This window comes from Schistocerca piceifrons, chromosome 10 (genome assembly GCF_021461385.2).
Source record: "Schistocerca piceifrons isolate TAMUIC-IGC-003096 chromosome 10, iqSchPice1.1, whole genome shotgun sequence".
Classification (NCBI taxonomy): Eukaryota; Metazoa; Arthropoda; class Insecta; order Orthoptera; family Acrididae; genus Schistocerca; species Schistocerca piceifrons.
Window position 1 is genome coordinate 128,267,300 of NC_060147.1, and position 15,636 is coordinate 128,282,935.

General features: G+C 43.5%; 1 protein-coding gene across 3 annotated transcripts in view; it reads right to left on the reverse strand.

Moving 5' to 3' along the window:
• LOC124718945 (coronin-2B-like) overlaps positions 1-15,636 on the reverse strand; it is a 126,443-nt gene that overhangs the window by 69,295 nt on the left and 41,512 nt on the right. For all 3 annotated transcript variants that reach the window (XM_047244612.1, XM_047244611.1, XM_047244613.1), the window contains exons 4-5: positions 10,790-10,906; positions 8,614-8,763 (exon numbers count right to left, since the gene is read on the reverse strand). In XM_047244612.1, coding sequence (XP_047100568.1) covers positions 8,614-8,763; positions 10,790-10,906 — 267 coding nt within the window. The remainder of the gene's footprint in view (positions 1-8,613; positions 8,764-10,789; positions 10,907-15,636) is intronic.

Below are 15,636 nucleotides of genomic sequence, written 5' to 3' on the forward strand. Positions count from 1 at the left end.
GTGTGACAAAATAGGTTAATTAGTTTAGATTAAGGAAAAAGAGGCTGCTTTAAGAGTAAAAAAAAAAACTAAAAAATTAGGCTGGGAACATCGCTCTTTTTGTCTGGTTTTGGCACTGATATGTTGACCACTCAATTATTATTAAGTTCAGAGAATGAACAGTTTATCTATGATGTGGATGAGAAAATGAAAATACTTCATGAAATAAAACCTTCTCCTGTTTTTTCATCTAGTTTGTCATCACCAGGTCAAAGGCTAAAGCTTCATTATGAAATGGTCACCATCAGCATACAGCCATAAATTGCCAATATGAAAAAAGACGGATTTGGGTTACATGTAAGATCTATATATGCTCAGGCTCTTGTATGTTACAGTTGATACAACAGTAGCTTAATGTTTGGTTTCAATGAGCATACATAATTTTGGCCTTAATTATCATATTTTATGACTACTTTGCTATTACGGGTCATCAGCATCCATTGCTATCAATACAGTTGCCGTCAAGATCTTTTGATCATGTGGCTTCAGAAGCAAAAGAGATAATGACAATAAATGAAGTTATTTATAGCTGTGCAATATTCATAATATTGCCAGCTGCAGATACATGACGAATTTCAATACAAATATTATGATATATGTGTAAATTAAGTCCAGATACTGGCACAAAATGAGTGACCCAAACTAATACAGGAAACACAGAATAAACAGTACACAGAAAAGAAACACTGCTACAATCCATGCGCTAAAATTTAGTGTGCATGCTAGAAGTCAGCCGTACTGAAACCGAATAAACAGCTGTGTTGGAAGCCAAAGGGGAATGGATATGTTTCAGTTACTTTATTAATTGTGCATTTTAGCTGCTGCACTTACTTACAAGTAAACAGTTGTTTGTTGTACTGTTAAAGTTAAAAATATATGATAAGCAGAAGTAAGAAAAAAAGACCACACAGGAAAGTAACTAACTGTTCCCATAAGGTGGCTGATAGCAGTACACAATAAAACTCAGTTTTCCCGTTTTATCGCTGCTAAAACTTTTGTTTTTCCTCACTACTGTATATAATAACTCTCATTCGATTCTGAGACAACTAACTAGCATACAGAACTAATGTCCTTCATAGCTTATAGTTTCATATCACACCTCGATGATGAAATGCATTTTTCTTTTTTTCTTCTTCAATTCTGGTCATAGTGACTGTGATACTTAATTTCCTACAACTTGGCAACATAAAATTTGAAGGGTCTGCAGTGAAAAATGTGTTTTTTTTTTTTAGGGCGCAAAACTTCTATGGTCATTAGCGCCCAGCCCGTGACTTAGGAAACAGGAAAAAACCGAAATTTAAAACCAGCAGCAATGGGAACAAAGTCATAAAATTTGAGAAACTAAAAGCAGAAGGAATGCTTAAAAATCCACTACAGAAAGGGGTTGGTTGTCCCCAAAAAAAGCTTCAAATGACTGAAGTCATTTCACTGTCACTAATAAACTGGAGAACGCGGTCGGCTGAGCGCGTGTCATCTGCTAAAATCGACGATAGATCAGGCGATAGCTGTAGACGGGAGCGTAATGAATTAAAATAGGGGCATTCAATTAAAAGGTGTCTGACCGTCCACAGCCGAGAGCAGTGGGGACAGAGTGGGGGAGGATCGCCGCTTAAAAGATGTCGATGGCTAAAAAGACAGTGCCCTATCCGGAGTCTAGCTAAAATTACCTCCTCTCGACGACGCGTTCGGGAGGAAGAGGTCCAAGCGCAAGGAAGGGCTTTCACTTCCCGCAATTTATTATGGAGAAGTGTTGACCAATGCGCATGCCATAAATGAGCAACTTGGCGACATAAACCGCTCCATAGATCGGTGAAGGGAAGCGACTGAATAGCTGGCCGAAGAAGAGAGACTGCAGCTTTGGCCGCTATATCAGCCGCCTCATTCCCACAGATACCAGCGTGTCCCGGGAGCCAGAGGAACGCCACCGAGACGCCCCCCAGGTGGAGCAAGCGCAGACAGTCCTGAATCCGGTGGACCAGAGGGTGCACAGGGTAAAGAGCTTGGAGACTGAGGAGAGAGCTGAGAGAATCTGAGCAGATTACGTACTGTATCCGCTGATGGCGGCAGATGTAGTGGACAGCCTGGAGAACAGCGTAAAGCTCCGCAGTATAAACCGAACATTGGTCGGGAAGCCGAAAGTGATTTGGGGTGTCGCCAACAATATAGGCACTCCCTACACCTAACGATGTTTTCGAGCCGTCGGTGTAAATAAATGTGGCGTCCGTCATTTGTGCGCATAGAGCAGCAAATGCCCGACGGTAAACAAGTGTAGGGGTACCATCCTTGGGAAATTGACAAAGGTCACGGAGCAAGTAGATCCGGGGACGGAGCCAAGGCGGTGCTGTACCCCAAGTTGTCAAGAAGGTTTTAGGAAAGCGGAAGGAAAGAGAATGGAGCAGTTGACGGAAGCGGACTCCTGGGGGTAGTAGGGAGGAGGAGCGGCCTGCATACCCTACATCAAAGGAGGCATCGAAAAAAAGGTCATGGGCTGGATTAGCAGGCATGGAAGACAGATGGCTAGCATAACGACTCAGAAGGACTGCCCGCTGATTGGACAGCGGAGGTTCAGCAGTCTCAGCATAAAGGCTCTCCACAGGGCTAGTGTAAAAAGCTCCAGACACTAAACGTAATCCACGGTGGTGGATAGAGTCGAGACGCCGAAGAATAGACGGCCGAGCAGAGGAGTAGACTATGCTTCCATAATCCAATTTCGAGCGCACTAAGGCGCGATAGAGGCGGAGAAGGACCACTCGGTCCGCTCCCCAGGAGGTACCATTCAGGACACGGAGGGTGTTAAGGGAACGCAGACAGCGAGCCGAAAGATAGGAAACGTGGGAGGTCAGCACAGTTTTCTGTCAAACATAAGACCTAAGAATTTAGCGACGTCGGAAAATGGAAGGTTGACAGGACCTAGATGTAAGGAGGGCGGAAGAAACTCCTTACGTCGCCAAAAATTAACACAAACGGTCTTACTGGGTGAGAAACGGAAGCCGGTTTCGATGCTCCACGAGTGGAGGCGACCGAGACATCCTTGAAGACGTCGTTCAATAAGGCTTGTCCGTTGAGAGCTGTAGTAGATCGCAAAATCGTCCACAAAGAGGGAGCCCGAGACATCAGGAAGGAGACAATCCATAATTGGATTTATGGCGATTGCAAAAAGTACAACACTCAGCACGGAGCCCTGGGGTACCCCGTTTTCTTGGGAGAAAGTACGGGAGAGAGTAGTGTTCACCCGCACCCTAAATGTGCGCTCTGCCATAAATTCGCGAAGAAAAAGGGGCAGCCGACCTCGAAAGCCCCAAGAGAACAGTGTGCGGAGGATGCCTGTCCTCCAACAGGTATCGTATGCTCTCTCCAGATCAAAAAATATTGCTACCGTTTGGCGTTTCCGGAGAAAATTGTTCATGATATAAGTGGAGAGAGCAACAAGATGGTCAACTGCAGAACGATGCTTTCGGAATCCGCATTGGGCAGGTGTTAAAAGACTGCGGGATTCCAGCCACCAAGCTAAACGGTAATTCACCATACGCTCTAAAACCTTACAGACACTACTCGTGAGAGAAATGGGGCGATAGCTAGAGGGGAGATGTTTGTCCTTTCCAGGTTTCGGAACGGGAACGACGATAGCTTCCCGCCATTGTCTGGGAAAAGTACTGTCGGTCCAAATTCGATTATAAAGGCGAAGGAGGAAACGCAGACTATGGGTGGATAAATGCAGCAACATTTGGACATGGATACCATCCGGTCCTGGGGCGGAGGAGCGAGAAGAAGAGAGGGCATGTTGGAGTTCCCGCATGGAGAAAACAGTATTGTAGCTTTCGTGATTTTGAGAGGAGAAAGCAAGATGTCGCACTTCCGCTGCACGTTTCTTCGGGAGAAATGCTGGCGGGTAATTGGAAGAGCTCGAAATCTCAGCAAAGTGCTGACCCAATGAGTTAGAAACTGCGACGGGGTCCACTAAGGTATCATGCGCGACAGTGAGCCCAGAGACCGGGGAGAAACTAGGCGCGCCTGAGAACCATTGAAGCCGACTCCAAACTTCCGAGGAGGGAGTGAAGGTGTTAAATGAGCTAATAAAGAATTTCCAGCTTGCCTTCTTGCTATCGCGGATGACGCGACGGCATCGCGCACGGAGCTGCTTATAGCGGATACAGTTGGCCAAAGTAGGATGGTGACGGAAAATGCGAAGAGCACGTCGCCGCTCACGTATTGCGTCACGGCATGCCTCGTTCCACCAAGGAACTGGGGGGCGCCGGGGCAATTCGGAGGTGCGTGGTATTGAACGTTCCGCAGCTGTAAGAATAACGTCGGTAATATGTGTGACCTCATCGTCGACGCTGGGAAAGCGACGGTCATCGAATGTCGCTAGAGACGAAAAAAGTGTCCAATCGGCTTGGGCAAACTTCCAGCGTCGCGGGCGCATATATGGCAGTTGAGGCTGCAGTCTAAGGACACATGGAAAGTGGTCACTCGAGTGTGTATCTTCAAGGGCGAATCATTCGAAGCACCGAGCTAGTGGAACAGTACCGATGGCAAGATCCAAATGAGATAAATTTGTCGTGGAGGCAGACAAAAATGTGGGGACCCCAGTGTTGAGGCAAACTAGATCCGCTTGGTGGAAGACGTCTAGCAATAGGGAGCCACGTGGACAAGGATGTGGAGATCCCCAAAGCGGGTGGTGGGCATTGAAGTCCCCAACCAGCAAATAGGGGGGTGGAAGCTGACCAAGAAGATGAAGGAGATCAGCTCATGCCATTGGTGTGGACGACGGAATGTATACAGTACAAAGAGAGAACGTGTATCCAGAAAGAGAAAGACGGACGGCGACAGCTTGGAAGGAACTGTTTAAGGGGATTGGGTGATAATGGGGAGTTTCATGGAGAAGAATCACGAGTCCTCCATGTGCTGGGGTGCGGGGAGGTCATATCGGACGGACTGAAAATGAGGGAGAACAAAGCGGTCATGGGGACGCAGCTTTGTTTCCTGAAGACAGAAGATGACCGGCGAGTAGAATCGTAAGAGGATCGACAATTCATCCCGATTGGCTCGAATGCCGCGGATATTCCACTGGATAATGGACATAGGGTGAACAGAAAATTGAGGACTGTGACCAAGGTCGCTGTCAACTCAACGACTGCTCAGAGCTTGCGACCGACAGCATGGAATGGCATTCAGCCGAAGGCAGAAGATCCTGATCCATAGGTGGGTCAGGAGCAGCTCCTGCCACCAGCGATTGGCCGGTTGACCGGCCACCAGCAGTGCGCCTCGGCGACACAGAAGATGGCCGAGGGCGATTTCCGCCAGATGGTGCTGTAGATGGGACACGCCTTGGCGGAGAAGGAGAGGAACTGGGTTTCTTTGTAGCCTTCTTGGAAGTATGATGTTTAGATGAAGGAGGAACCGATGGTTGTGAAGTTGTGGTACGTAAAAACTCTTCACGAGTATGCTCTTTTTTCGAAGACGTCGTGTCTGACTTGTGGGCTCGAGATTTAGCAGAACCCGACGAAGGGTGAGCCATAGAGTGGGCAGGCGAAAGCGGGGAGGTTGAACGGGCGATCTTTGCGCTGGCCGATCTGACGACCGTGGCACTAAAGGTAAGGTTGCAAGTCTGCGTGGCCGCCTCCTTTGTTGGCCGAGGAGAAGCAAGGACAGTGCTGTATTTTCCTTTCTGAGGCACGGTGGGCTGTCGACTGGCGAATAATTTTCGAGCAGCAAAGGTCGACACCTTTTCCTTTACTCTGATTTCCTGGATGAGCTTTTCGTCCTTAAAAACGGGACAATCTTGAGAGGAAGCAGCGTGGTCGCCCATACAGTTGAAACAGCGAGGGGATGGAGGTGGACAAGCACCCTCATGGGCATCCTTGCCACACGTAACACATTTGGCCGGATTGGAACAGGACTGGCTGGTGTGATTGAACCGCTGACACCGATAGCAACGCGTAGGGTTTGGGACGTAAGGGCGAACGGATATTATCTCATAGCCTGCTTTGATTTTTGATGGGAGTTGAACTGTGTCAAATGTCAAGAAGACAGTGCGGGTTGGAATGATGTTTGTGTCAACCCTCTTCATAACCCTACGAACAGCCGTTACGCCCTGGTCAGACAGGTAGTGCTGAATTTCTTCGTCAGACAAGCCATCGAGGGAGCGTGTATAATCGACTCCACGCGAGGAATTTAAAGTACGGTGCGGTTCCACCCGGACAGGGAAGGTGTGTAGTAGTGAGGTACGCAGCAATTTTTGTGCCTGGAGGGCACTGACTGTTTCTAACAACAGGGTGCCATTCCGTAATCTGGAACAAGACTTTACAGGACCTGCAATTGCGTCGACACCTTTCTGAATAATGAAAGGGTTGACCGTGGAGAAGTCGTGACCTTCGTCAGACCGAGAAACAACAAGGAACTGTGGCAACAATGGAAGAACTGACTGTGGCTGAGACTCAGTGAACTTACGTTTGTGAGCAGACATAGTGGAAGGTGAGGAAACCATTGCCGAAGAATCCCCCATGATTACCGGCGTTTCCGATGGCGCGCTCCTCCCTTGTGGGGGCCCTCTCTGAGGGCACTCCCGCCTTAGGTGATTGTTCACACCTCAGGTCACACCTCCCGACAAACGGACGGAGGGACCAATCGGCACTTTCGGAAGGTATCAGCTCGGGTAATCACCCCTCCCTGGGCATGGCCGTTACCAGGGGATACGTACGTGTCCTACCTGTCTACCCGGGGCGGGGAATTACGCGTTACCCCGTCACCGGCTACGCACGGAAGTGCGTGGGTCGGCCTTCAGACACGCACAGGGAGGAAGAAAGAGAAAGGGAAAGGAAAGAAGAGGGGGTCTCAAACGCCGCAGCGGAGAAAAGGGTAAAGAGAAGAGGTAAGGAAAGGAGAAGGACAAAGGAAGAAAGACGACATACAAGCAAGGAAGGCGAAGAATGCGGTACATTTACAAGCATCCGTCTCCGGACGTAGGCACAAACCATACTTCCAGAGGGGGAGAAAGGGAAGGAAAGAGCCAGAGGTGAGGGGGGGGGGGGGGGCGAAAACAGGGGATGGGGAAGGATGCGGAAAGGGAAGGTATGCAGCCCGGAAAGGAAGGAAGGCCACATTAGCTCGGGGCCCCGTGCTCGCTACGCACGTATCCACAAAAGAGTTGTGGATCCCCTGGGGGGGAAAAATGTGGTGGCCGACTACTTTACATTTGTTTCATTTTAGTTGATATGTTGCTGTGTTCTGAATGTAGCTAACATATCGAAATTGTTTTCAAGTTTGGAAGAAGCAACATCTCACTAGAGTATACATCAAATGTAAGTTGGAGTATTTTATTTGAGTGTGCTGCCTGCTTATGCAGTGTGTTGCTAGCCTGCAGCCCAGCCGTGAATGATTCATTTAAGTAGATACACGTTTCTGATATTACTTACAGTGGTTTATTGTTGTACTTATAGCTGGAAGAAAATAATGAAGAAAACATTCCACACCAAAACTTACCCAATGGAAAAGTTGAAACACATCTTATATTTAGGACAAAGCCTGCCAAAAGTTTCTTGGTGACACTTATCAATCATCACCTGTTAAGCAAACATATTTTGTATTGCATTATACGTTAGAGCCAACTTGCAGGTGTGGGTCTAATTCTAAATTTTAAAACTTCATTTGAAGTCATTCCTAAGTTATTTCAAAATAAATTTGCTGACTGCAAATATCTTTGCATCACCTTTGTTAGGTATACTACCCATTAGCGACATGAAAATGTGTGCCGGACAGAGACTCAAACCCAGATTTTCCCCTCACCGTGAGCGGTTGCAGTAACCAGTCTGTGCACACCAATTGATTTCGAATTAATTTCATGCAGCTGTCAATCATCATTAATTACTTTTCATCCATACATTCAATTAAATAATGCCTATGTCTTACTTTCAGGTTGAATACATGAATTAAAATTCCAGCACTGACACAAAGACAAATTCATGCAGAGTGTCCCATAACAGCTGTTTCTGTTGAAAGTGAAGTTGATTTATAGGATCAAAGTCTCAAAAAAGAAAAATTAATAATGAAGATAAAATTGCTGCAAAGGGGGGGGGGGGGAGGGGAAAGAAAGAACAAAGTATCTTCGTTACCATCTGAAGCTAAAAGCAGTGGCAGTTCACAGCTTGCACAGGTGGCTAGCTTGTGATATAATTTTTTAGCTAAACATTTATCATATGTTCCATTAGCATTCCCTTTTGTAGAAGTTTCCCTTTAGTCGGTTAGATTACTTCTGTTTCGTATGAATGTCCATTTCGCACCATAGTAATAAGCAGCCATCATTTTGCGTTTGTTTGGATTCGATATGGTATCAAGCACAATGCTTAACTTCATACAAATCAAAATAGCTGGCCTTTGCTTTCCTTTTTATATGCTGTCTATTCTGTTCCTCTTAATGAAAGACTAGTGTTACTGTCATTGTGTTCTTGCTTGTAAGGTGGAGTATAGACCATTGCTTATAGGCAGGAAGAAAATACAAAGAAAGAACTGCTTTACACTGAAGCTAATTGACATGAAAATATGACATATAAGCACAGTAGCATTTCATAAGCTCACCAGGTGGTCAAAGCCTGCACTGACGAGGATGTTCTCTGCCGTCGGATGCCACTCGATATAGCCGACACGGCGTTTGTGCCCGTGCAGGTCCACGATCCAGTCGGAGAGGTGTGTGGCCAGTCCATTGTCGGGTATGTACCACAGCTTCACCTGCAATGCATTATTAGGACATGTGCTTCCTATTACAAAATAACTGTAAATTAATAAGCACATAAATAATAGCAAAAAAGTTACGAAACTTCACATGCTGAACACCCAAGGGACTGGGTGATTATATGGTGTATGAAACATTTTTTTAATTTGTGTAAGTGAATGACTTGAACATAATTTAGCAAATGATGCATTACGTGAAAGAGAAACATTCAAAGATTTTTTCGAACATTGTGCTGACAAGTTAATTTGGAAAACCACTAACAGGTGCACCAGTGGCTGTAATTGCTGAAAATGGTAGTGAGAAAGCATTTTGTGTTAGAATTTGCCCGCTGCCACTGGAAGTGACTGGTCAAAGAACTTCCAGTGGCAAATTTCACAAGACACCACTGGTTTATAACAGCAAAGTGAAATGAAGAGGACGGATGTTTTTACAATGTATAAGATGAAGAATGAACTTGGTTTGATTTAGAAATCCTCGCGATTTTTCACATAAAAAGACCTGGAGGCATTACTTTTCTGCACATACTTGTACTTGTGAATGAAAATCTTAAAACAACTTATACATAAAATAAGAAAACAACAACCACTTACCTATAGAGGATTGGTGCATGGCGCACCGAAATACGTAATACGAAATAGTTAACACTAGCTTTCGAGCTCTTACTATTTTTCTAGTAAGAGTACTGAGGTGTAACGTGATGCCCAACCTTTTCCTCACAATCAGATGAAAGATGTTTCTGTTAAAATGTTGTTTAGGTAGTTAGCATGTAGTGAACTTTCCACTGTGTGCACACTGGTTTGATGAATGTACAGAGTCAGAGCCAGACAGACGTGTGAGCAGAGAATGTTACCATGGCGCAACACTGATTAGGTGTCCCCATCTGCTGTGAAGGAGTCTATTCTTTGGCACTGTGGCTTGGTGGTGGTTTGAAAGCCAGAGAATGTGAGGTGCTGCATACAATGACAAATCCAAGAAACAGCTGAACAAAGTTGAAGAGAAATGTCATTCCCTTCTGTTCTGAGATTCAGTTCACTGATTGGGTGTCCCCATCTGCTGTGAAGGAGTCTATTCTTTGGCACTGTGGCTTGGTGGTGGTTTGAAAGCCAGAGAATGTGAGGTGCTGCCTACAATGACAAATCCAAGAAACAGCTGAACAAAGTTGAAGAGAAATGTCATTCCCTTCTGTTCTGAGATTCAGTTCAGAAATGGTGTCCTGATTAAAAAGAGATCAGATCACCCAATGTTGCAATTGTTATATAAGAGCAACAAAATACGTAAGAGTTCTTTAAAAAGCAATTATGTCACTCTGTAGCCTGAGTACTACAAAGTTCCCTTCCAGCCTTCGAACTTCTGTAGATGGAGAAGAAGCCACACAGCAAGAGTTGATGACACTTGGTAGGAGGTCCACTGTATCAAGAGAATTCTAGAAAGGTGACAGTACAAGAAGATAGATAGGGTAAAAAGCATAATCGATAGCATCAGGATGACAGAGTTTTTGGAAGGTAACATGTCTTCTAGGCTCAGTACAGCTACAGAATAGCACTGTTATATGCCAGTACACACATTCAGACAAACAACCACACAGACAACCAAAAGCACACACTGTTAGTAGCAGCCAGACTGATTAGTGTATATTATCGAAAGCAGTTGTCTGGGTGCCACGGAGGTCGAGAAAGACAAACGAGGTGAGGATGGGTAGCAGGATAGTCTAAGGCAGTTCTTTTGCAGGATGATTTGCTGGCTACACAAGACAATACCAGTTCTGAGGGTAGAGATTATGCGGGACAGAGAGAGCGACTGGGAAGGGAGTGGGGGGGGGGGGGAGGTGGGAGGAAGGAGAGGAGGGTGATAATGGAGAGAGGGAGGGCATGGATTAAGGGAGGGGGGAGGAAGGGAGGAGAGAAGGGGGGCAGGGAGGGAGAGAGAGAGAGAGAGAGAGAGAGAGAGAGAGAGAGAGAGAGAGAGAGAGAGAGAGAGCTAGCTTATCTTCAGAAACACTCACTCTTGCAACTGCTAACTTACCGTGCAGTCGTCAGAACATGATGCAATTATGTTGTCGTTGAAAGGATTCCACTTAATGTCGAGGACAGGACCCCTGTGGCCTGTTACCCTGCTGGCATTAAAATCCAAACGACCAGTCTGCAAAATATACATTAAGTTGGAAAAACCTTCCCTCTTAACTGTCAAGAAGCAGCAAAAGTTTTAACAATAGTATCCTTCAAACTGCCATTACATATATGCAACATTAATTCAGTATAAATTGTTTCTATGTTCAAAAACAGAACTCGTCAAGGTCTGTAATTATAGATGATGTTACATTAGGAAACAGAAATAAATTCAAAGATTACTGTATGAATTATTCTGAAGGAAAATCTACATATACTGATGCTCCTTTTATTCTTAACAGTTTATGGAATACAGTACATCCATTTGATAGGCACAGTATTTGCAGTGTTAACCAGTTACTGCCCACACAAATTGAGTTTACACTTGGCACAGTGGTTGATGGGAGTGACTGTAAATGGGAAATTCCTTTACGGCCACTCCCATCAACCAGCGTGCGGAGTGTCAACTTAGTTTGCACGGACAGTATATAGCAACATCATTTGCAATCTGTCTTCACTAGATTGCTCTTTGTAAGGATGGGTAAAGACCACTGCCTACAGGCAAGAAGCATAAGCAATGGAAGAATTGCTTGCTCCCATTTTGAATGTGTGTGCTCAAGTTAAAGAACAGTCAAGACACCTGTTCTGCAGTGCTACACCTGTACAGGTGAGCAACAAAATTCACTGAAGTCACCTCTGACAGTTTTTCATATTTTATATTAAATCTGCTTTGAGAAGGCGCCATCTGTAGAGTTATTATCACCTGCATCATTCCCACTCCTGACATTTAACTATCAGTTATATCTGAGCAATGAGGATGTGTTTGTATGAAGCGTCCTCTTCAGAATCACCCATACTATATGCAACATTTCAATGCACACGTATGAACAGGAGTCAGATGAAAGCCTTGAATATGTATTTAAAAATCAAGATTTTATGTAAGTGTTCTGTAACCAATAATGTAGGGGATGCCCTATTGGCAGCGGCATACTACAGACAAGCGGAAGGTGGCTGCAACACCATTTTAATATGACTGCACCACTTGTGACGTACATCGAGGAAGAACAGCATTCTGTTATATGTTTTCTGAGCAGTGAAGGTACAAAATCTATTGAAATCCAGTATCCATGAAACTATGAAGGTCCAGTGTGATAATGTTAGCTTTGTGGGGCACTCAATAGTGCGGTTATCAGTGCCCAGTTCCAGTGTGGTGATGCACATCTGTCACTGCAGCAAGTGTACAAATTGAGTAGAAAGTTTGGAAATGGCGTGACTTCTGTGACAAACGTTCAGTGGCCAAGTCAGGCACACTAAATTGTGACACCAGAGTCTACTGCAGCAGTTGAAGCCATTGTGATGGCAAATCACTGTATGATGGTGGATGAAGTAGCCACAAATCTGACCATTAGTCATGGCTCAGCATATCACATTATTCAGAAAACACTTAAGTTTTGCAAAGGGTCTGAAATAGTAGCTCACTAAGGAAGTGAAAAAGCAACACATTGACATCTGTGAAGAACTTTTGTGACACTTTGAATCATAAGGTGACATCTCCTTCATGAGAATTGTTACAGGAGATGAAACTTTGGTATACTTCCACAAACCCAAATTGAAAAGTGCAAGCAAGCAATGGTGCTATTTCTCATCACCAAAACCCAACAATTTCTGGGTGCAGTCATCCACACAGAAGGTATCACTGACTCTTTTGGGATAAATGAGGTGCTGTCTCTGAACATTAGGTGATACACCATCACCAGCATGTTATAATCCAATATGTTAAAAAATCAGTTTTGGACAGTGATAAGATCAAAGCGACATGGATTTCTGACTGCAGGTGTCTTTTTGCAACATGACAATGCTCTGCCCCATAACACCCATGCAACACTTGCAGCCATCGACAACCTGCAGTCTGATACTCTGCCACAACTGCATCAAATGTTTACCACATGTTTAGACCATTCCAAGAAGGGATGGGAGGAAAGAAATTTCATTACGATGAAGAAGTGCATCAGGCTCTGTACAAGTGCCCATGCACATCAATGGAAGATTTTTTTTTTTTCTTTCTTCTTCTTCAGAGGAGTCAATGCAGTTCCTACATGCTGCAGGATCTGTGTTTAACAACAGGGAGACTATGTCAAAAAATGACACATTTGTGTTCCACTTTTGTTCAAAAAATGAAAACTTGAAAAAAATTAAGGTTTTCACTGACACTTCCTCATATTTGTACCTGAATCACAGTGTGTGTGAATTTCACTGATTAAAACTTTCTGCACATTAACGTCATGTTAAGCTGGCAAACTGTGATAGCAGTCTGCTTTTTGATGCCTGCATAAGTATTTGACACTGAATAAAAATGGAGCCAGAAAAAATATTCAGGTTGTAATTACAATGTTTTTCACCGATCCTGTCATTCTGAAGACACTGTTGAACAATCAATGTGTTACTGTTGCAAAAACATACACAAGTGCAAACAAGAATGTGACAAAATATGCTGTTGAAGTTTGCCACTGTACATTTACTTGATAACAAAATAATAACTAAAAACTGAAATGTGCTGATTTATCATTAATTGATATATTAATGTATGTTATGTACAAAGGTATATTAGATGTAAAACTGTTAATATTAACAAAAAAATCCAAATATCTCTTGCACATTGTGCAGCTGTAGATGAAATGGATCAATAAAAAAAAATTATCTAAATAATTCAATATGAGAAACTGATTACATGGAACAGTCAGAAACAACAATACCTTCTGATCACCAACCACTTATTACCACCATAGTTGTCAAATCCTCAATTTTTTTCAGTTATTTTACACAGTCAAAAACTTTCAGCCATATACTTTCACTTAATATGATTAAATTCTGCTGGTATGATTGCAGGAAACAAACAACCGTGATCTAATATTAAACAATATATCACATTCTTTCCAGAAATGTGTTTTGAATTAAAGAAATTACACCCTCTATCTATGAACAGTGAAAGGGAAAAGTCTTTGGAAAACCTGCAGAATTTCCTGCAAGATATGACATACTGCCAAAAAGATCATTCAGCAAACACTAGAAAGAAATTTTCCTCAGGTGATGAAGAATAGAGAGAGCAGTTTTAATACATACTCATTAAAAATAGAATATATCCACAGGAAGTAAGAGTTGGTCTACTTTTTTTTCTTTTACTGTGCTTAAATCTGTTGTCTGTAAGCTACCATATAGTACATGGTGAAGAAATAAAAAATACCAGTGTTGCCTCGTTATAGTTTGGACCATGGTAGTCACGGAACCACATAGTGCAATAACTTAGGTCAAAGAGAGCAGTCAGAGGAATTTCTCTCACTGTGGAGCAAGCCATTAGCAAGACATCCTTGGCAAAGTATTATGGAAAAAAAGGGAGAGATTATTGAATCACCTGTTAAGGCACTGGAAGGTGCAGATGAAGAGTAGAATGTGTGGAAGTGATTATTCAAGTTTGATGGGAAGAGCAGATACACGCAGCAGCACTGGGCTATTAAAAATAAACAAATGTTTGAAGCTATGTAGCAGATGCATGATTGGGAAAGGAGACTTTGAAGGTCACACTGCATCACTGTGTAATCAGCATGCAATTGAAATGGATAGTGTATTGCGTCTCCTGCCAGCTGCGAAGTATTTATGCCAATCGCTTCATGTAAGCGGGAGACAATGGTGTAGAGATTTGTCATCAATTTTGTCATATAAGGGTGTGTGACTACAAGTGATCGTGTTGCAAGGGAGTGGTGCAGATAATCCAAGGTGGAGTGCACAGTTGAGCTTAATGAAAGTGGTCTAGGGAGACATTCAGATGCAATTGATAAACCTGAGTATTCTGTTTGTGAATTTGTATGCATTAGTTATCGGCTAATAACTTCTGAACTTTCTGAAGGCGTGCCTCATATTTCAAGGACAACCTTCTTTAACACTGTCATAGAAAGGTTAGATTACCTTAAGTTATGCGCATAATGGCTACCAAAATGTAAACCGATGTTCACGCAAAACTGGAAGAGTGAGTTTGGCCTAAATGCTCCTTAAGCACTGCCATGAAGAGGGGGAAATTTTGACAACAGATTTAATGGAGTGTAACACATGGGAACACTGTGGTATCATAGATGTATTGAGACACTTACAAATATCTGAAAGTCAATCCAAAACAAACAGTGCAGTATGATTACGAAAGGAATCACCCTCCTTCACGATAATGGTTGACCTCATACTAGACTATAGGGAGGATCTGCGAAAATCTCGCAGCCAAAAAGACTTGTTTTTCCTTCATTTGATTAATCAAGGAAAAAAGTCTTTTTGGTTGTGAGATTTTCAAAGATCCTCCCTATAGTCTAGACATGGCACCATGCAACTCATATTTATCCCAATAAAGAGGTGCAACCAAAAAATTACCATAAGGATTCTCTCAGCAACTTGCTGAAGCACCAGGTGGCACCATTCTTTGATGATGGGATAAAGAAGCTAGTGTCACAGTACGACAGATGTTTGAATTTGGGTCACAACTATGTGGAGAATTAACGTCAAAATGTAAGCACAGATTGTATATTTAAGGAAATTAGTTTTTGTAACACATCTGAGGTTAACTTATTATAAGACAACTGTGAGTATTCACTTATTGCATTAATGCAAGACAGGGCCCAATGCAGAATGGTATCAAAGGATACGAATGACTGATGAGGGGTAGAAAGGATGCACATGGAGCCACCTTCATCACAAACTGACACCACAGATTAATGCGGTCAGAAG